The following is a 20,557-nucleotide window of genomic DNA, read 5'->3' on the forward strand; positions in this document are numbered from 1 at the left end:
TCACCATCCCCTTATCTTGAGACTATGGCCTCTAGTTCTCAATTCTTCACCGGGGAAACAGCTTCTTGGCATCTACCTTGTTGAGCCGCATAAGAACTTTATATGGTTCAATTCTTCTAAACTCCAGAGAGTATAGGCTCATTCTGCTCAATCTCTCCTCATAGTTCCTCTCATCCCAGGAATCAATCTAGTAAACCTTAGTTGCACAATTCAGAACAAAGTTTAAGCAGTTGCGTAAATGGGACTTTGGATGAATATTTGTAACCTTAATTCTTCACAATTCACTATGAATGCACATATACATTCTTTCTATACAGTCATAATGTACTTTGATTCACCATCTGAACAGCCCTTAAAATTACAGTCGTTTTTGTTTTGAATGGAAAGGCTTTTGTATTTTCAAAGGCTGGGTTATAGATGGGTTTGACAATACAATAGGAACTAAGAAATATTAACTGCTCCTGCACATTTGTTTTTTTTCCTAACATGTGAAATACCATGGGACATTTTTCTACATGAAAGATGCTATATAAATACATGGTGTTAATGTCTTGAATAATAAACATATATCTCAGATCTTTTAACGTAGAATTTAAGTTGCCTAAAGATTATTTGCTTCTCAGGTGGTTAAGTATGTACTTCCGAGAGGAGAAATGTTCAGTAAATTCAGAAAAAGAAAAATTCAGTAGCTTACCCCTGCAACGTTTTAATAAGCATCTGTTTGAGTCCCATAACATTGCAGTTGAAAGTTTGCACATTTCTATTCCTGTTAAATGTATATTATAGACTAATATTTGGAATGCTGTGGTACTTAATATTTTTCCTTGTTCAGGTGGTCAGCTATGTTGTTGACGTATCATGGACATTTGATACCCACATAAAGGAGAAGCGAACATTGACTGTTGATGGACGAAAGACTGCTTTATCTGGTACGTATATTCTATGTTCACACCATATGTAATGAGGTCCTATAAATACAAACAACTTCCCAGAACATCCAATAACAGGTTATGTTTTAAGATTTTTAATTGCAATCAGTTCTTTGACACAGTGCAAGTACATTCAATGTTTATCAACATTTATATATAGTCCGGACAGCAAAGATTTATTTTAAAAAAAATCCTCTTGTTGCAATGATTATCTAATTATTATATGGAAGGAAGGAAAAATAGGAAGACAGTGAAACTGTTGGGACTAGTCAAGCGAATGGACAATACCTTCCACATCATACTCTTTTGACTGGTGGAAGCCTTTTAATTAGATGAGATTGTATTAACAGATTTATAATGAAGGTGATTTATTTTTATTATACAGTTTCCAATTTAACTGCTGGTACAAATTATGAGATTTCCACCTGGGCTAAAACTGATGTTGGTGATAGCCCAATATTTTTTCTACATATTAAAACGCAAGGAACCAGTCCAGCTCCTCCTAACCTTAAAGCAGTTCCAATCAATCAGACTGCTGTGGATTGTTTTTGGAACGGTCCAAGGAATGTGGTGAGTGTCTTGTACTATTCTAGGGTTCAGATCTTCTCAGCACATAGTCAGTCATTGTATTCATTGACCTTTCGATAGTGTGCACATGGTTACTGGCGAAACAGCATAAAATGCCCTTTCTCATGGCCCTTTGAAATCATACAGAACACAAAGACTGCTTAATAAATCTTAGTCAAGAAAAAGCAGTCTTGCATATGTGTGTTGCAATAAGCTGTGATCCTGTTTTGTTGGGGTTGGTCTTACAGGTGCTACCAGCCCCATGAGACCTTATCAAAGTGACCATTCTACATTTTTGAGCCTAGACAATCAGTACCAGCAGGCTTTTCGAGCATGGAGATTGAACACTTGAACTGGATCCTGTCCTCTCCTGATGTGCACGTGCTCTCTCCAACAAGGGTCACTGGATAATGATCAGGAGTGGGAGCCTTAGCCAACTTTTTAGTCCTGAAGTAAGCTTCCAACCACATTAGTGTCATCGCCAAGTCCGTCTCGTTCCACTTGCTAAACATCGCCCAACTCCTCCCCTGCCTCAGCTCATCTGCTACGGAAACCCTCATCCATGCCTTTGTCGGCTTTAGACTTGACAATTCCAACAGACTTGTGGCCAGCTGCCCACCTGCTCCGCACCCCCCACCTTAAAATTTTCCTTAAAACCTACCTCTACGACCAAGCTTTTGGTCACTCTCCTACCAGCGCCTGTGACCCGGTGTCAAATTTTGTGTAACGCATGTGAACCATTTTGGGACATTTTATTATGTGAAAGCTGCTATACAAATACTTTGTTGCACTCAGCTGCACAAACAGAAAATTGAGCCAAGGTCTCCTAGTCTGTAAGATCTGATGGTGTCTTTGGTCACTTCAGTCCAGGGGCCTTCATGTATCATTGTCGAGGAAATTGAATTCTTTTACATATGGTAAATATTGCTACATGCTGTGATTGAAGAAATTATAAATAATGTTAACTATTATTTAAATTGCCCTCCTTGATGCTGCCTGTGCTTAATTACATTAATTGTTTGCAGACTATCAATCGTGCTTAAGCTAAACCTATAGCAGCAGAAATTAAGTTAAGGAGTTTTGTTATTTTAGTCATGGGCGTAATTAGAATAGCTATCACTATTTAAGATGTTTTGTTTTATTTTACTGTTCTTGTTCCAAAGAAATTTTCCAGAAGTCGTTGGATTAATTAGAAATTAGTTTTCCAGAATTTTCTCACCAGTAACTAGGGCGGCATAGTGGCGCAGTGGTTAGCACCGCAGCCTCACAGCTCCAGGGACCCGGTTTAAATTCCGGGTACTGCCTGTGTGGAGTTTGCAAGTTCTCCCTGTGTCTGCGTGGGTTTCCTCCGGGTGCTCTGGTTTCCTCCCACAAGCCAAAAGACTTGCAGGCTGATAGGTAAATTGGCCATTATAAATTGTCACTAGTATAGGTAGGTGGTAGGGAAATATAGGAACAGGTGGGGATGTTTGGTAGGAATATGGGATTAGTGTAGGATTAGTATAAATGGGTGGTTAATGGTCGGCACAGACTCGGTGGGCCGAAGGGACTGTTTCAGTGCTGTATCTCTAATCTAAATCTAATCTTTCCTTAACAGGTTTATGGAGTTTTCTTTGCTACATCGTTCTTGGAACTGTACCGAAATCCAAAAAATGTTACATCACGCACGAACAACCTAACGGTGACTGTGAACAGTGACGAGCAGTATCTGTTTTTGGTAGATGTCTTTTTCATTGCACTTTTTAAAAAAAAAATATATATATTGCTAATGAAGGTCACGTATAAAGTGAAACATTTATGTAGAAATCTGATAAAGCGGGCTCTTGGTTTTAGACTTCTAGATCAACCTCTACTATGTTTACCCTGTGACCTCTCAAGTTGGATTGGGTTATTTTAATTAAGTTTGAATGACCGATTAGTTAGGGCGGCATTAGTTAGGCATGTTGCATGAGTCTAATGAGGCAGGTGGCTAGACTAAGCGAAAATAGTCCACTGGCGTCATTTATTACTGGGGATCTGCAGGTGCCAGTTGTGGCCTCAGAGGCAGCTCACTGGTCCTTGAAGATCATCAGTAAAGTTCAGAGGGGGAGGTGAGGTGCGTGCAGTGTGTGAACCACAAATTTGATGTGGAGCCAGAAGGAACACTTGTGCAAAAAATTTGAATCCCACTTTTCCAAAGACAGTCAGTCTCCAGCAATCCACTGGTCGTTGTCAAACTCCTGAGAATACTGACCACATGTACAGCATGTGGTACAATCAGTCACAAATGAATTTTGCGAAGATTGTCTCAAACAGGTGTTGGGCTCCCCTATTTGCATGTACAGTGGGCCTAATGTCCTTTTCGGGGGCAAGCTTTAAGACGCCTATGCAGTGGCCTTTACCAATATCATTGGTGATGCTTAGACTCTGGATTTATACCTGCAAAGTGGGTGCTGCGCCACTGGATTTCTAGACCGTAATTTAAGCAGCGCATTCAAGGATGTTGTGAAATGTGTAAGTTAATGCCCAATTTTATGCCTGAATCTTTTGCTAGAATAGATTAAATAGCACCAATTGTTAAAAAGTTTTCCATTTTATTGTACTGCCCTGATGATTGTGCAGAGATATGGATACCAATTATGTACGCAGTGTAAAAGGTTTGAAATGGATGACTTTGACAGAGATCAATATTTTATTTTCTGTCCAGGTTCGTGTTGTTGTTCCATATTTAGGACCACCCTCTGAATATATTGCTGTTAAGATGATTCCTGATAACCGTCTACCACCTCGCCACTTGCATGTGGTGAGAGAGGATAAGACATTTGCTGTACTGAAGTGGCAACCTCCATATGATCTGCTGAATGAAAGTTTAGTGAGTACCTGCATACAGTTGACCCTTTAAGAGAACTAAAAGGCTTTTAATGTATATTATGCTTTCCTGTGGACAATGGCCTTTCCACCGAGAAACTTTTGGCTTCATGGATGGGTGGAGTGGGGAGAAAAGGCACAGGAATCCCATGTTTCCTTTCCAAAACCACTCCAGGTGTTTTAATTTTAAATACTGCTTATTGGCATATTCTAGTAACTTTTTTAATGTTGCTCATTCCCCAAAGAATTAAAAGGTCCGTAAATGTATTCTTTCAAAAAAAAAAATGCAGAAGTGCATGCCTTAGAATTTAAAGTGTAAATATTTGTTAAAAAGCAGAAGAATTGTCGGCTTTAGTAAATTTGGATTTGGTGTGCTGAACTACTTCCGGCATGCAGTAGCTAATTGAGCATGTTGTAATTTGAGACTACTTTGCATAGCAATGTAGCCATTTATTTAAAAAATGGCATGCTATTAATAGAGGCATTTTGATGGTGCCTGAGGGAGTGAGTGGTTCCTGTCTCCAATTGCAGTCACCCCTGCCAGCAGGCTACTTCTCCCTCAGAACAGGAGCTGCCTTCATTCTGTGCTGTTGTAAATGCCATGTGGATAACTAGCCCTGGAAACTGAGTCTCTTTTTAAACACTTGTGATTAACTCTTCTGGGTTTTATTAACCAAATAGTTTCTTACTACTATAATAATGAATTGCAATGTGCTGTTCACTAATCAGATTGATTTACTTTTCCCAGGCCTATGCTGTTGTTGTAAAAGACTCCATCCGTAAGAATGACAAGAATTACAAAGTATCCTCAAAGAACAACACCGTGGAATATATAGTGAAGAAGCTAGAACCAGGCGGAAAGTACAGTGTCGTTATCAGACTGTTTAACATGAGCAAAGAAGCAAGTGTGTCTCTAAACACAGGTGAGGCAAGGTTGGGGCAGGGGGTGAGAAACAGGCTGCCCGCCCCAGGCCAATCAAGGCCCTTAATTGGCCCAGTGAAATCTGGTGGCGCTTCAGTGCGCCGAGGCGGGGGGGCAGTGGACTAACAGGCACAGGGTGCCTGATAGAGGGCCACCCCCAGGACCCAAGATGCTCCCCCTTCCAACCCCCCCTCTTCCAAACGACCATCCTTGCTTCGCTGGGGCACGACCGATTTAGCCCGGTGATGCAACCCTAACTTACCTGGACTCCTGGCTCCATGTCCTCGTCTGGCTGCAGTCCCAGCAGTGGCCACAACTTCCAGTGGTGCTGCTGGGACTAAGAGCTGCCAGCCCGATGATTGGCTGACAGCACAATGAGGCGGGACTTCCTCCCTCAAGCGGGTAGAAGTCCCGCCTCAGAACATTTAAAGCACGGGGACCCATAAAATGCGGGTCGGATCCCTGGGCCGGGCGGAAGCAGGTTCAGCTCCTGTCCACCCGACATAAAATCCAGCTCCATATTTCCACAGTGTGTCAAAGTGGTTTACGCACACTAATTTACTTTGAAGTGTGATCCCTGTTGTTACACAGTCAAACTTGGAGGCTTTTTCGAGTGTGGCAAGATCTCACACCAGCAGTGATGATCAGTTAATCTATCTAATGCTGTTGGCTGAGGGAGAAATGTTGACCAGGACATTGGGAAAACTCTGCTTGAATAATTCCACGAGATCTTAAACATTCACCTAAGCCATCAGCACAAGCACTTGAGACCTGTTTCATAGGATAGGACAGCACATCAGACAATGTAGCACTGCGTTGTAGTGACGGCCTAGTTTGTGTGCTCAGATCTTGGAGTAGAACTTGTCCCCATGAGCCTCTGATGGAGGTGAGAGCTTTTAAGAACAGAGCTAAGCCAGCAGGTGGCAAGTTTTTACAGAACTGTGTTGCATGTTTTATGTGTCCCAAAGTCCAGTATTAAAGCCTGGTGACATCTGGTGGGCGAACCTCATTGCTGCAGCAGTAGTTTTGTGGCTTAATGCAGCTAAAATGTGTACACACATCTGCCTTAACTCCAAGGGTTCATTTGTGTTCTACTCTAGCATAATGCTGTTAAAAGCTGAGGTCATGCAATCCTGATTGTTATCCCTATAACCTGCACACACTAGTTCCAATGTTCCTGGCAGCTCTTCGCTGTTCAGTTTATCAGGAAATAGCAAGTCAAAAATCAGCAGAGTTCCAAGCTGCAACATAACTTATACACAGCAAGTTGGAGTAGTATGTGCAGCGACGTCAATGGTGGGGTTCAGGTTCAATCTCTTGAGCGCTAAATTCCTGATCTCAGCAGCATTGCTATAGTGATTGCTGAATGGAGGCCAAAGGTTCTCCGAGTGACGGATCGAAAAGCAGCGTTTCTTTGCCAAATGCACTCCAGCTGATTTTAGAGCCGCAGTAATGCAGGTCAGCGAACAGATGATTCACCTTGTGTGGCTAAAGATTGGGGATGGGAAGAATTTTTCTTTAAAATCCACTTTAGAGGGTAAGCTAACATTTTATATCTTCAACTGAGCTCAGCATGGAGGTAGATAATGTTTTAATGTGGTACTTTGGTAAGGATCTGCATTTTTGCACATCCTTAAGATGGTGTTTTGCTATGCCTAATACTTTTTCTTGCACTATTTTAACCACAATAATTTCCAAGTCATTTTCAAACACCAACAATGAATAGTCTGGGTGGTTTGCTCTCTACTTTTCCTTCCTTTCTGTGGGCAGGTGTTTAGCAGGAGAGGCAATTAAACGATACCGTTACGTTGCATAACATTTAAATTGATTACATTTTCAGTGCCTATAATTAACTTTTTGATTTCCAAATAGTCCTCAGTATATAATCACAGTGAAATCTAATTTCTAATCAAATTAGTTTTCTTGAAAGGCACGCCAGAAACAATCGTGCTTTCTTTGACTTTAATTTCAAATCATGATGACTATTATAGAAAATTCTAAAGTTTTTTCACACACTCTACAGGACCTACCCTTTTTATGTTTTGAAAGCAGAGAGCATCTCAATGCTTGGACATTTAATTACTTCACATGTATCCATGCAAAAAAAGATTCAACTGTTGACCACCTTCAACCAAACTGATCCCAGAGAGTTTTTGCCAATATTTAGGCTCTGCCAAATGATTTCAAAATGCATCAGTACATAGCTGAATTTTTCTCGTGTTTTTGTGCCACAGGAATGGTGACAGTGACCCAAAGAAGTTGACCAAGATCTTTGCTCAGGGGCCAGACATGCTGTGAAAAATGTTTTTGGAATGCACTGAACAATGAGTTCTGTCTGTTGGGAGGGTTGCAGGGGGCAGCTGGTGGTGTTCTGGTATTTTGATAGCTTGAATAACTCATTGTGTCCATATTTTTATTTTATGTTCTCTTGCGGCAGTTCCTCTGTCGGCACCAGAGTCACTGAAAATCTTACCAGAGAAAGACCACATCCTGCTGTTCTGGAAAAACCTGAAATTGAAAGAAAGGAGCTTTAATGACAGTAGGGTGAGTGCAAAATATGACCAAAAATGCTCCTATTTATTTTGAGCTCTCATTTTTAACTTGAGATATTCGGCTTTAAACTGTGCAGGAAAATAAGCCAAATATGTACAGTCAAGATTCTAAAAACCTTCAGATTTATTCTGGTATTCTTTAAAAAAGATTTTTTAAATGCTTTTGGACTTTCTCACCTAAATTGATTTGGGTTAACACATGCATTGATTGTTGAATCTCCTAGGAATCAATGGCAAATAATTGATTTTAGAGATGTTCCACTGTTACACTATTATGTACAGTTTTGGTCAGCTGTTGGCTGAATAAAAAATGCCATTAAATTTACATTACAGTGTAACTTGGGAGAGTGAGTGGGACAGTGAGTTTGCTCTTTTACCCTCTAAGATCTTGGTTAAGATACAGCCCATAGGAATTTACTGGAAAATCTCACTTGTCGTCTGGCTATTAGGGACAAATTTAGAAATATGTTTTGGATGGGCTGAAGGATGTTTTCTCATGCCTGATTGTTGCACTAATACACCTTTACCCCAATAAAATATCTTCACTATGTGATGCTCTGCTCCATAATAGGTTTCTACGTAACCAGGAGGACGATTATCTGAGTTGCTTCACCATATTATTGGATAGTTAAAATGTTTCAACTCCTGCCAACAGCTTACAAGTCCCAGCTATTCTGAAGCCAGCTACTGGTGGTTGTTAGAACATCCAGAGTAAACGCCTCTTTCTTCCTCTCTGAGGAAGCACCTGTCCTCTGCTCCCCAATGCAAACACTGCAAATCTCATATGCTGAAGAATGCTGCGATAACCGTGCACTTCACTGTGGGTCAGCAGTTGGCTTCCAGTATGCTTTACCTAGGATTTCTGATGCTGACCGTGTAGCTGGGGAAATGAATGGCACTTTTCCATGAGAAGGGAAATAATACAAACTTACGAATTAGGAGCAGGAGTAGGCCACTTCGCCCCTCGAGCCTGCTCCTCCATCCAACAAGATCATGGCTGATTTGATTGTAACCACAACTCCGCATTCCTGCCTACCCCTGATGACCTTTCACCCCTTTGCTTACCAAGAATCTATCTACCTCTGCCTTAAAAATATTCAAAGACTCTGCTTCTGCTGCCATTTGCGGAAGAGAGTTCCAAAGACTCATTTCCCTCTGAGGAAAAAAATTCTCCTGATCTGTCTTAAATGGGTGACCCCCTTATTTTTAAACAGTGACCCCTAATTCTAGGTTCTCCCACTAGTGGAAACATCCTTTCCACATCCGCCCTGCCGAGACCCCTCTGGATCTTCCATGTTTCAATCAAGTCGCCTTTTACTCTTCTAAACTCCAGCGGATACAAGCCTAGCCTGTCCGATCTTTCCGCATAAGACAACCCGCCCATTCCAGGTATTAGTCTAATAAATCTTCTCTGAACTACTTCCAATTCATTTACATCCTTCCTTAAATAAGGAGACCAATACTGTATACAGTATTCCAGATGTGGTCTCACCAATGCCCGGTATAGCTGATAAGTGGTTGTCGTGGAATTTTTTCACATCTGCTAATAAACAGCTTATGTGATGTTATCAAAATACACTTTTCAAGTTGTTTGCCTCTCCTCATTGCCATTGAATTTTCACACTTCCTTGGATACGGAAGTTGTACCAAAACATAGGCCTTGCTGATCCTGCACCACAGCTCAAGAAGGACTGTCAATATGGATTTTTAAATAATGCTTCTGACAAATTTAATTGAGTTCTTTGAGGATATAAGATCTTATCGACAAAGGAAATGCAATGGATGTTTTATAAGGCATTTAATAAGGTGCCACATAGAGGTCTTTTAGTTAAATTTAAAGCGTAAGTGATGAAGCCAAGGAGACTGCTTGGATGAAAAGTTGGTTATAGGACAGAAATTATAGTAGTGTTTCCTACCAGAAACTCTGCAGGAAGTGGCTAAATATTTTAGGTCTTTCAGATGGGCTGAATGGCCAACTTCTATGCCGTATGATTCTATGAAATGTGCAAATCACTTGGGGGTCAGGGTCAAAGAATGAAGATGTGTTTGGGAATTACATTGACTTGCTGTGTTTGATATGTAAATAGTGTTCTGTTTAAAACCTCGTTTTCTGTACTAAACATAGTTCAAAAATGTTTCCATGGTGTTCTTGAGGATTGGAGCACTTTCACTTATTAATGCTCTTGCTTGAACATTTGTTTTGTACTTCCCAGTTGGTCTGCTGCTTTTTGGCTTTTTGTTGTATCAATAAAATACTGAAGTCAGACTAACGATATAGGTGCAACAGCTAAAGCTTAATGCTGTAATGAGGAATTCTCTAAGTGAATGATACTGTACCTGAATTTTTCAAGCATATTTTTCTGTTTATTTTGTGTTTTTCTAATTCACGTCACTTTTTTTCATCTGCAAGTGTTGCCTGTATTTTCCACCAGAGCAACAGTCGTATATCGATATATCTCAACCTGTAAAGTCATACTTAGTTGGAGTGATGCTCACTTATATTTACAAGCATCACATTTTGACTTACTTCTCTCTTTAAAATAAATAGCACTCCATCTGATTAGATGGGTCTGTGATCTGTCTCACTCTTGGCCATAAATTTCACTCCTAACATTTCCCCAATGTTAACAGCTCTGCGTGTATCGGTGAATTACATATAGGATGAGTCAGACTCTTGCATCAGTGTTGCAGAATAACAATTCTCTAGAGGGTATTTCTTCTTTACGATGATTGAGTGGAATTCAGCACACTTAATTACTCTTCTATAAACAGTAATATGCTGGATGAGTAAATAAAAGCTTTGTAAGGAAGTGTTTCTGGTTTAAAGCTCCCATGAGGTCAGTTGGGATACTTTATATTTTGGAAGATTTAATGAGTTTCTAAAATAGATGGTGTTCTGAAGGGCTGATTCTCCCTGCTTTCATTGATGCTTAAGCAGTGAATGAATGTGAGGAGTGTATAACAGCTAGTTGAGTAATCTACCAGTCCTCCTCCCGATGACTGGTGATCATTAAAAAGGTTAAATCTGGCAAGAGAACAGTGGAGAGATTCATGAATGATCTGTTTTTCAGTTGCTGAGAATTTTACCCATGAAAGTTTTTTTTTGTTGGGTGGGGGGGGGGGGGGGGAAGGTGGGGCAGGGTTCTGGTGAAGAAAGAAGTGAATTTAAAATAAATGCATATTTCACAGACCCAGAATGGCCATAGGAGGCTGTTTGGCCTATGTGGGGCCAGAACTGTCAGATTATTAGCTTCTGTGTTTTTGTTTTTTGCCTGTTCCCATTTTGACATGAGTATATTTCCCAAAGTGCCTAAAATGTTATCTTGGGCACTATTTACAGAATGAAAATCATTTGGCTGTAACTGCAAAGGGACTGTTGACACTCCTTTATTGAAAGTGTTTTGACAATCCTAGATTTTTCATTATACTACGTTCTGGAATATTCAGCACTAGAGCTTCTGAACATTGGATCAGCACTGGTACAGGTACCAGTTTTGCAACAATCTGCATATCTAAAGGCTAGCAGGTTGCTACGATGGAACTAAGATGTTTATTTTACACTTTACTCACATGATTGTAACCTAAATGCTGTAGTGTGTGTGTGTGTATGGAGAGAAGTGATATATAAATGTACATGCTTTATAGAGGTGTTTTTTTTTCTTAAATATAAGCACATGGGTAACTGAAATTTGTGCTCAAGATAACCATAGTAATAAGGATAGAGTAGCATCACAAAAGTGCATTGAATGAATCTGGCTGAAGGTTACGGTGTAACTGCTAAAACCATAGTTTGATTAGAGACAGTCAGCATGGCTTTGTGAGGGGCAGGTCATGCCTCACAAGCCTTATTGAATTCTTTGAAGATGTGACAAAACACGATGAAGGAAGAGCAGTGGATGTGGTGTATATGGATTTTAGCAAGGCGTTTGATAAGGTTCCCCATGGTAGGCTCATTCAGAAAGTGAGGAGGCATGGTATACAGGGAAAGTTGGCTGTCTGGATACAGAATTGGCTGGCCCATAGAAGACAGAGGATGGTAGTAGATGGAAAGTATTCAGCATGGAGCTCGGTGACCAGTGGTGTTCCGCAGGGATCTGTTCTGGGGCCTCTGCTCTTTGTGATTTTTATAAATGACTTGGATGAGGAAGTGGAAGGCTGGGTTAGCAAGTTTGCCGATGACACGAAGGTTGCTGGAGTTGTGGATAGTGTGGAAGGCTGTTGTAGGTTGCAACGGGACATTGACAGGATGCAGAGCTGGGCTGAGAAGTGGCAGATGGAGTTCAACCTGGAAAAGTGTGAAGTGATTCATTTTGGAAGGTCGAATTTGAATGCAGAATACAGGCTTGAAGACAGGATTCTTGGTAGTGTGGAGGAACAGAGGGATCTTGGGGTCCATGTCCATAGATCGCTCAAAGCTGCCACCCAAGTTGATAGGGTTGTTAAGAAAGCGTATGGTGTGTTGGCTTTCATTAACAGGGGGATTGAGTTTAAGAGCCGCGAGGTTATGCTGCAGCTCTATAAAGCCCTGGTTAGACCACACTTGGAATATTGTGTTCAGTTCTGATCGCCTCATTATAGGAAGGATGTGGAAGCTTTAGAGAGGGTGCAGAGGAGATTTACCAGGATGCTGCCTGGACAGGAGGGCATGTCTTAGGAAGAAAGGTTGAGGGAGCTAGGGCTTTTCTCATTGGAGCGAAGAAGGATGAGAGGTGACTTGATAGAGGGGTACAAGATGATGAGACTTTTTCCCAGGGTGGAAAGGGCTATCACCAGGGGGCATAATTTTAAGTTGATTGGAGGAAGGTTTCGGGGAGGTGTCAGATGTAGGTTCTTTACACAGAGAGTGGTGGGTGCGTGGAATGCACTGCCAGCGGTGGTAGTAGAGGCAGATACATTAGGGACATTTAAGCGACTCTTGGATAGGTACATGGATGATAGTAGTATGAAGGGTATGAAGGTAGTTTGATCCTAGAGTAGGTTAAAGGTTCGGCACAACATCGTGGGCCGAAGGGCCTGTACTGTTCTATGTTCTAAGCTTTTTCATGATTAGGGCAGGTGTGCTGTATGGGAGATAAAATGCCTTTTTGTTCTGCATCTCGCCTCTCAGAAATATAAAGTTTTTGTAGTTGTTGGACTTGGGTCACAAATCACTAAATTCCAGCTGTAGTAATTTGTTCGTTTACATACGAGCATACGAATTAGGAGCAGGAGTAGGCCACTCGGCCCCTCGAGCCTGCTCCGCCATTCAGTAAGATCATGGTTGATCTGATTGTAACTTCGACTCCACATTCCCGCCTATCCCAGATAACCTTTCACCCGCTTGCTTATCAAGCATCTATCTACCTCTGCCTTAAAAATATTTAAAGGCTCTGCTTCCACCGCCTTTTGACGAATAGAGTTCCAAAGACTCACGACCCTCAGAGAAAAAAATTCTCCTCATCTGTCTTATACGGGTGATCCCTTATTTTTAAATAAGGGAACCCTAGTTCTAGATTCTCCCACAATGAGAAACATCCTTTCCACATCCACCCTGTCAAGACCGCTCAGGATCTTATATGTTTCAATCAAGTCGCTTTGTACTCTTCTAAATTCCAGCGGATACAAGCCCTGCCTGTCCAATCTTTCCTCGTAAGACAACCCATCCATTCCAGGTATTGGTCTCGTACACCTTCTCTGAACTGCTTCCAACACATTTACATCCTTCTTTAAATATGGAGACCAATACTCCAGTACTCCAGATGTGATCTCACCAATGCCCTGTACAACTGAAGCATAACCTCCCTACTTTTGTATTCAATTCCCCTCGCAATAAACAATAACATTTTATTAGCTTTCCTAATTACTTGCTGAACCTGCATACTAACCTTTTGCGATTCATGCACTAGGACACCCAGATCCCTCTGCATCTTTTGAGCTCTGCAGTCTCTCACCATTTAGATAATATACTTTTTTTGTTGTTTTTCCTGCCAAAATGGACAATTTCACATTTTCCCACATTATGCTCCATCTGCCAGATCTTTGCCCACTCACTTAACCTATCTATATCCCTTTGACTCCTTCTGTCCTCTTCACAAGTTACTTTCCTAACGATCTTTGTGTCATCAGCAAATTTAGCAACCATACCTTCGGCCCCTTCATCCAAGTCATTTATATAAATTGTAAAAAGTTGTGGCCCCAGCACTGATCCCTGTGGCACATCACTCATTGCACCTTGCCAACCAGAAAATGACCCATTTATGCCTACTCTGTTCCCTGTTAGCTAGCTAATCTTCTATCCACTACACCATGAGCTTTTATTTTCTGCAATAACCTTTGATGTGGTATCTTATAAATTGCCTTCTGGAATTCTAAATATAATACTTCCACTGGTTCCCCTTTATCCACAGCATGTTACTTCTTGAAAGAACTCCAATAAGTTGTTTAAACATGATTTCCCTTTCACAAAATGATGTTGACTGTGCCCGATTACCTTGAATTTTTCAAAGTGCCCTGCTATAATGTCTTTAATAATAGCTTCTAACATTTTCCCTAAGACAGATGTTAAAGCTAACTGGCTTGTAGTTTCCTGCTTTCTCTCTCCATCCCTTTTTGAATATAGGAGTTACCTTGGCTACTTTACAATCTAATGGCACCTTCCCTAAATCTAGGGAATTTTGGAAATTAAAACCACCACATCAACTATCTTGCTAGCTACTTCTTTTAGGACCCTAGGATGAAGTCCATCAGGACCTGGGGACTTGTCAGCCCACAGCTCCAACAATTTGCTCAGTACCACTTCCCTGGTAATTGTAACTTTTTCAAGTTCCTTCCATTTCCTGATTTACAGCTATTTCCGAGATGTTACTTGTATCCGCTGTAGTGAAGATGGATGCAAAATACTTGTTCATTTCATCTGCCATCTCCTTATTTTCCATTATTGATTCCCCAGACTCACTTTCTATAGGACCAATGCTCACTATGTTAACTTTTTTCTTTTTTTAATATCTCTAGAAACTCTTTCTACCTGTTTTTATATTTCTAGCTAGCTTTCTCTCACACTCTAATTTTTCTCTCCTCATGGTCATTCTTTGCTGTTTTTTATATTCTGTCCAATCTTCTGACCTGCCACCCATCTTTGCACAATTAGATGCTTTTTCTTTAAGTTTGATACCATCTTTAACTTTTTTAGTGAACCACGGATGGTCGGTCCTCCCCTTGGAATTTTTCTTTCTCGTTGGAATGTATCTATTCTGTGTATTCTGAAATCTCCCCTTTAAATGTCTGCCATTGCATCTCTATTAACCTATCCCTTTAACCTACTTTTGCTAGCCCTGCTTTCATGCCCTCATAATTGCCCTTATTTAAGTTTAAAATACTAGTCTTTGACCCACTCTTCTCTCCCTCAAACTGAATGTAAAATTCAATCATATTATGATTGCTGCTACTTAGGGGTGCCTTCACTGAATCTTATCTCATTGCACAATACCTGGTTGGCTCCAGAATGTGCTGTTCTAACAAACTATCCCAAAAACGTTCTATGAATGTCATGTATGCTTCAATATTCAGGTCCCAATCTGTTATCCCGCACCCATGTCTTTTGTAATGGCTATCAGCGCAAATAGAAGTAAATAAGTACTATCAGTTCATCTGTTTTGTTTCGAATGCTACGTGCATTCAGATAGAGAGCCTTTAGCTTTGTCCTTTTTTTATTAATTTTCTAACGTCTAGCCTTGACTGCTGATTTACTCTTCGATTTGTGCACTCTATCCCTACCTGTCAGGGTCTGTTTATCATAATACCTTTCTCTGTTGCCTTGTCTCTACTCTTTGATTTAACACATCTTCCCAAATTTGATTGTTTGCCCCCATTATTTAGTTTAAAGCCCTCTCCACTTCCCTAGTTATGCGGCTCGCTAGAACCAGCCCCAGCACGGTTCAGGCGTAGACCATCACAAGGGTACAGCCCCCATTTTCCCCAGTACTGGTGCCAGTGCCCCATGAAGAACCCACTTCTATTTTTGGTTGGTGCATAATTTTGCAGAGGCCTTCACTTCTGCTTTGTGTGTGCTTTCATAGACAAAATGCTGCACATCTGGGAAGGGAGACAGAGGCAAAATTTTTGATTCTCGCTGTGATCCATTGCCTTGTGAACTACAGAATCTACTGGAGGATGGCATCAAGAGAACTGGAGAGAAAACGGCATAATTTAATACTTTGTCCTTTGTTTGACCTCAGGGTTATGAGATCCACATGTTCGATCATGTGACCAATACAACAGTATGTCTTGGGAATACAACGGAAAACATCTTCGAGATTTCTGATCTGAAGTTTGGCCACAACTACACTTTCACAGTGCAAGCCAGATGCTTGTACAATGGGCAGATTTGTGGTGAACCTGCTTCCCTGCTGTACGATGAACTTGGAAATGGTGAGGTCATGAAAATTTGATAACTGACGCACTGAGCACAAGTACACTGCATTAAACTAATTCTGAGTTAGCCTGTAGGGCAAGGGTCTAATATGCAGTTAAAACAATACTTGGCTTGAGCGCTGTATTTTCCTACATCCAGCCAAGTATGCATTAGATACTTGAGGCCAACAGTATTTGTTTTGTCATTGTACCAAAACATGTTCAATTTTGTCTCTGTATAAAATTTTTACCTCAAATGTAACTTCATGCATAAATTGCATCAATACATGGCCTATAACATGTGAATACGGAAGTGTTTTACCCTTAAAAAAAAATTAGTGTATTAGGTGTAAAACACAAAATGCTTTCAGTCTCCTCTATGGGCTTTTGTTTTTCAGTCTTAATTGCTTGCGCAGATTCAATGGGTCGAATGGCCACCTTCTGTTCTGTACTATTCTATGATTTATAGTCATGGAAGAAATTTTAGTCCTAGTTTTAGTGTTGTCTTTTGTTCCCAAATTATAGCTTTAGTCTTGAAGGGGAGACCTGAGGGAATCAAATTTAGTTTTTGCTTTTCGTATTACCGTTCTAGTCATTTTAGTATTTTATTCAATTTGTGTTGTTTTTTTTTAAAAATTGTTTTGCATCTCTCCTCCACACACGACATGAGAAATACTGAGAAACAAACTGGACTTTGAATGAGAACAATAACGTAGTGCTTTTCAGTTTGCAGCATCTGTTCCTAAAGCTGTAGATTACTGAATAGTGTTTTTGTCCTAGCAGTGGTTTTGGTTTTTGTCTGCTCCCTTTTATCTTAAATGTTAGTTACATTCTAGTTTAGACTTTGAGCTTTAATTGTAATTTTAATTTAGTGACAAAAATACAAGTTTTATTCAACTACTTTCGTCACTAGCTTTGATCCTAGTTACTTTTGGGACATTATGTAAAAGATTTTGTTTTATATATACCAATAAACTTCAGGCTCTTCCCACCAGGGTCTGAAGAAGGGTCACTGGCCTGAAACGTTAATTCAGTTTCTCTCTCCACAGTTGCTGCCAGACCTGCTGAGTGTTTCCAGCTCTTCTTGTTTTTATTTCAGATTTCCAGCATCCGCAGTATTTTGCTTTTATCTATTAAGTGCTTCTTGGATGCAGTTTTCTAATTATTCAGCATACAGAGTTCTTAAATTCCAGTGGCTGTATTATGTTTCTTTTGGTAGAAATGTCAGTTTTTGTTTCTGCATGGAGCTTCTTGACTTGGTCTCCCTGGCTGTTAAGCCTCTCGATGGCCTCAGAGTGGGGGGCAGCCGCATTGATAGCAAGTGTAGCTGTAGCCCTGGGAATCCATGTAAAATGTACAGTACCCAGCAGGTAGCACAATTTCCAAGGGTTGATGTTGGAGCTATCTTCCAGTGATGCCACTCAGACACGTCCATATTGCCATCGTTCAGTAATCAAGGATGGATTGCCAACTCTCAGGTTTCCACCAGCTCATTTAAATTTTTACAGAAGTGTCCAACTATGCATAATATTTCTCTTGATTCACAGAATTACAGAATTGTTACAGCGCAGAAGGTGGTCATGCGGCCCATCGTATCTGCACAAGCTCTCCTAATGAGCATTTCACCTAGTGCCATTCCCCCGCCTTCTCCCCATAACCCTGTACATTCTTCCTTTTCATATAACTGTCTAATTCCTTTTGAATGCTTCAATTGAACCTGCCTCCATCACACTGTCAGGCAGTGCATTCCAGACCTTAACCACACGCTGCGTGAAAAGGTTTTTCCCCATGTCGCTTTTGCTTCTGTTACCCATTACTTTAAAATCTGTGCCCTCTCCTTCTTCTCTATCCTTTCATGAGTGAAAACAGTTTTCCCTGCCTGCTCTGTCCAAACCCCTCATGATTTTGAATACCTATCAAATCTCTTCTCAGCCGTCTCTTCAAGGAAAACAGTCCCAACTTCCCCAGTCTATCTTTATGACTGAAGTTCCTCATTTCTCAAACCATTCTCGTGGTAAAATGAGGGTGTACAAAAAAAACTATTTCCCTTCAAAGACAGTGATGTAATTAAAGCAACTGGTGAATGGAGTTTTGAACCACCAAATTGAATTGTCAAGCCACAAGATTTAGTGACTGAAGAATCTACATGATGCCTTTGAACCTCTGCTGATGACTTGTGTTTTGTATTTACAGTTTTCATTCCTGTGATTTAGGAATTATGTAGTTAAAATGCTGACTACACAGAACTATAAAATAAATCCCCAAGTTTGTACTGTAGCCTTGGGCTACAGCATCAGAGTACTGTATAATTAGGAAGCAAGACCTGAAAAACACCCCATAGAATTTTCAGGCCAAAATTGAAAAGTTAAACACCTTTGGGTAGTTGTAGTCTGAATAGGCTTAATAAAATGTTAGTTTAATTAGGATTACATTTTTTTTTTAAATGCAGGAAATCTGGAATAAATACTGGGACTGATTAGCAAGTCAGTCAATACGAAGGTGAAAGAGAGGTGCACATCTTTGATATTGCCCTTTAGAATGCCAATTTTGAATTAAGGTCTCACTCTGTTAAATTGTCTTTCACTTTCAGCTGGTGACAGACCTCTTATGCATTTGCAGGACTTTGTTTTATTTGTATCCCTTATTTCTGTTGTTGATGGAGCCACTTTGTTGACTGGCTAAAACAAAGCATGGTTGAAGTTCTCTTTAAATGATCCACTAGATTGAAATAATGTTTGCTAAATTCTGGTGGTTATTTTTTTTTCCATCCCAACAACAGGTCAATCAGCTTCCAAAAATTCCAAATCTACAGATGTAGCAGCCATCGTGGTGCCAGTAATGTTCCTGCTACTTGTAATGTTAGGTGTTGGCTTCGTTGTGCTATATGTTCGACATCGAAGGCTTCAGAACAGCTTTACAGCTTTTGCCAATAGTCACTATAACTCTCGATTAGGATCAGCTGTGTTTTCTTCAGGTGATGAGCTAGGTAAGGGTTTTCTCTGCCAAAATATATTGCACGCGTTGAACAGCCTTGTTGCAGCTTTGCATAGTCATTCCTTTATCCGTTAAGAGGAAATGCCACCAAATTCACACCCTGGCATTTTTCTTTATTACCCTGGTATCAAATGTTTTGTAATGGTGAAAATTAACATTTTAAAACAATTAACCACTGCAAACTGGCGATGTATTCCACATTTTAGATATGGGTATTCAGGTCAGCTGAATATTTAACTCAAAGCACCGGTTGTAAAGGGTTTTGAGAGATCTTGAGGATCTGAAAGGCACGATAGGAATTTGTTTTTCTTTTTATCTTTTTGTTTGCCCCCCCCCCCGCCGTGTCAGCCTTGGCTTAGTCGTAGTGCTTTTGGCTCTGAGTGCTGTGGGTTGAAGCTCTACTCTGGAAACTTCATACAATCTAGGCTGCAACTTCCCTGCAGTACTGAGCGAAAGCTGCAGTGTTAGAGGTAATTTTGAATGAGATGGCATAAAATATTGCCGGAGATCATTCAGAGGTTTTGTCACCCTTACTGGCAGAGCCCTTGGATTCTCTGCAATATCGCTTATTTTGATAGTTATGCTGAACTAGGCAATATATCAGCTGATGCAAAATCCATTAAAACTTCTTGAGTTTAGCCTCTCTATTGAAGATCGGGATTCAGAAAGGTCCTACCTAACTACTCGACTTGATCTCTTTTGAGAAAGTCACAATGTTTGGTCTGTGGAAAACCCTATGACGTGGCTGTCTCTAAAGGTCCACACAAGGCTATTAAATTCTAAGCTGTGGAGTTTCAGGTTAATCCCTGGTGATTAATAAGGAACTGGCTGAAGCATAGGCAACAATGCACTACTCATTAGAAGAGTTATGTCGAAGAGTAGGGGAGTGTACTAATTGAGGGTGTAGGTACCACTGTTATTTATATAAATTGTATAAGATCAGCACAGATAGTGTTCAAACTTTTATAGCACCTTGAGTGCTGTGCAGTTCGGGTCACCAAGAAACTTTGAGGTGCTGAGGGCAGTACAGAGAATAGCCAAGAATCTAGTCCCAAGTGTCAGGTATCTCAGTGATGGGGAAATAAAGGAGAGATGTGGCTTTTCAGCCTGGAAAGGTGTCTAAGCTGATTTTACTGATTTAAGATTGTTAGGCATATAGATAATGTTGACCTGGAGCATTATTTTAAATTGAACTGTGGTAATAGAATAAAGAAACACAGGTTCAAACCAATAAAAGATAATTTTACAGCTGAAGTCAGGAAATTCTTCTTGCAGAGTGATCGACATGTGGTTTAAGCATCTGATCGAGTAGTGGAGGCAAAAACCATGGAACCCTTCAAGAAACAATCGCTGCTCAG

At 40.5% G+C, this 20,557-nt stretch overlaps 1 protein-coding gene across 2 annotated transcripts in view; it reads left to right on the plus strand.

Annotated features, from left to right (window-relative positions):
* sorl1 (sortilin-related receptor, L(DLR class) A repeats containing) overlaps positions 1–20,557 on the plus strand; it is a 185,587-nt gene that overhangs the window by 158,321 nt on the left and 6,709 nt on the right. For both annotated transcript variants that reach the window (XM_068054134.1, XM_068054135.1), the window contains exons 40-47: positions 833–929; positions 1,315–1,499; positions 3,094–3,213; positions 4,183–4,347; positions 5,092–5,266; positions 7,703–7,809; positions 16,031–16,223; positions 18,985–19,191. In XM_068054134.1, coding sequence (XP_067910235.1) covers positions 833–929; positions 1,315–1,499; positions 3,094–3,213; positions 4,183–4,347; positions 5,092–5,266; positions 7,703–7,809; positions 16,031–16,223; positions 18,985–19,191 — 1,249 coding nt within the window. The remainder of the gene's footprint in view (positions 1–832; positions 930–1,314; positions 1,500–3,093; positions 3,214–4,182; positions 4,348–5,091; positions 5,267–7,702; positions 7,810–16,030; positions 16,224–18,984; positions 19,192–20,557) is intronic.

The sequence above is a fragment of the Heterodontus francisci genome, chromosome 22, assembly GCF_036365525.1.
Source record: "Heterodontus francisci isolate sHetFra1 chromosome 22, sHetFra1.hap1, whole genome shotgun sequence".
NCBI lineage: Eukaryota > Metazoa > Chordata > Chondrichthyes > Heterodontiformes > Heterodontidae > Heterodontus > Heterodontus francisci.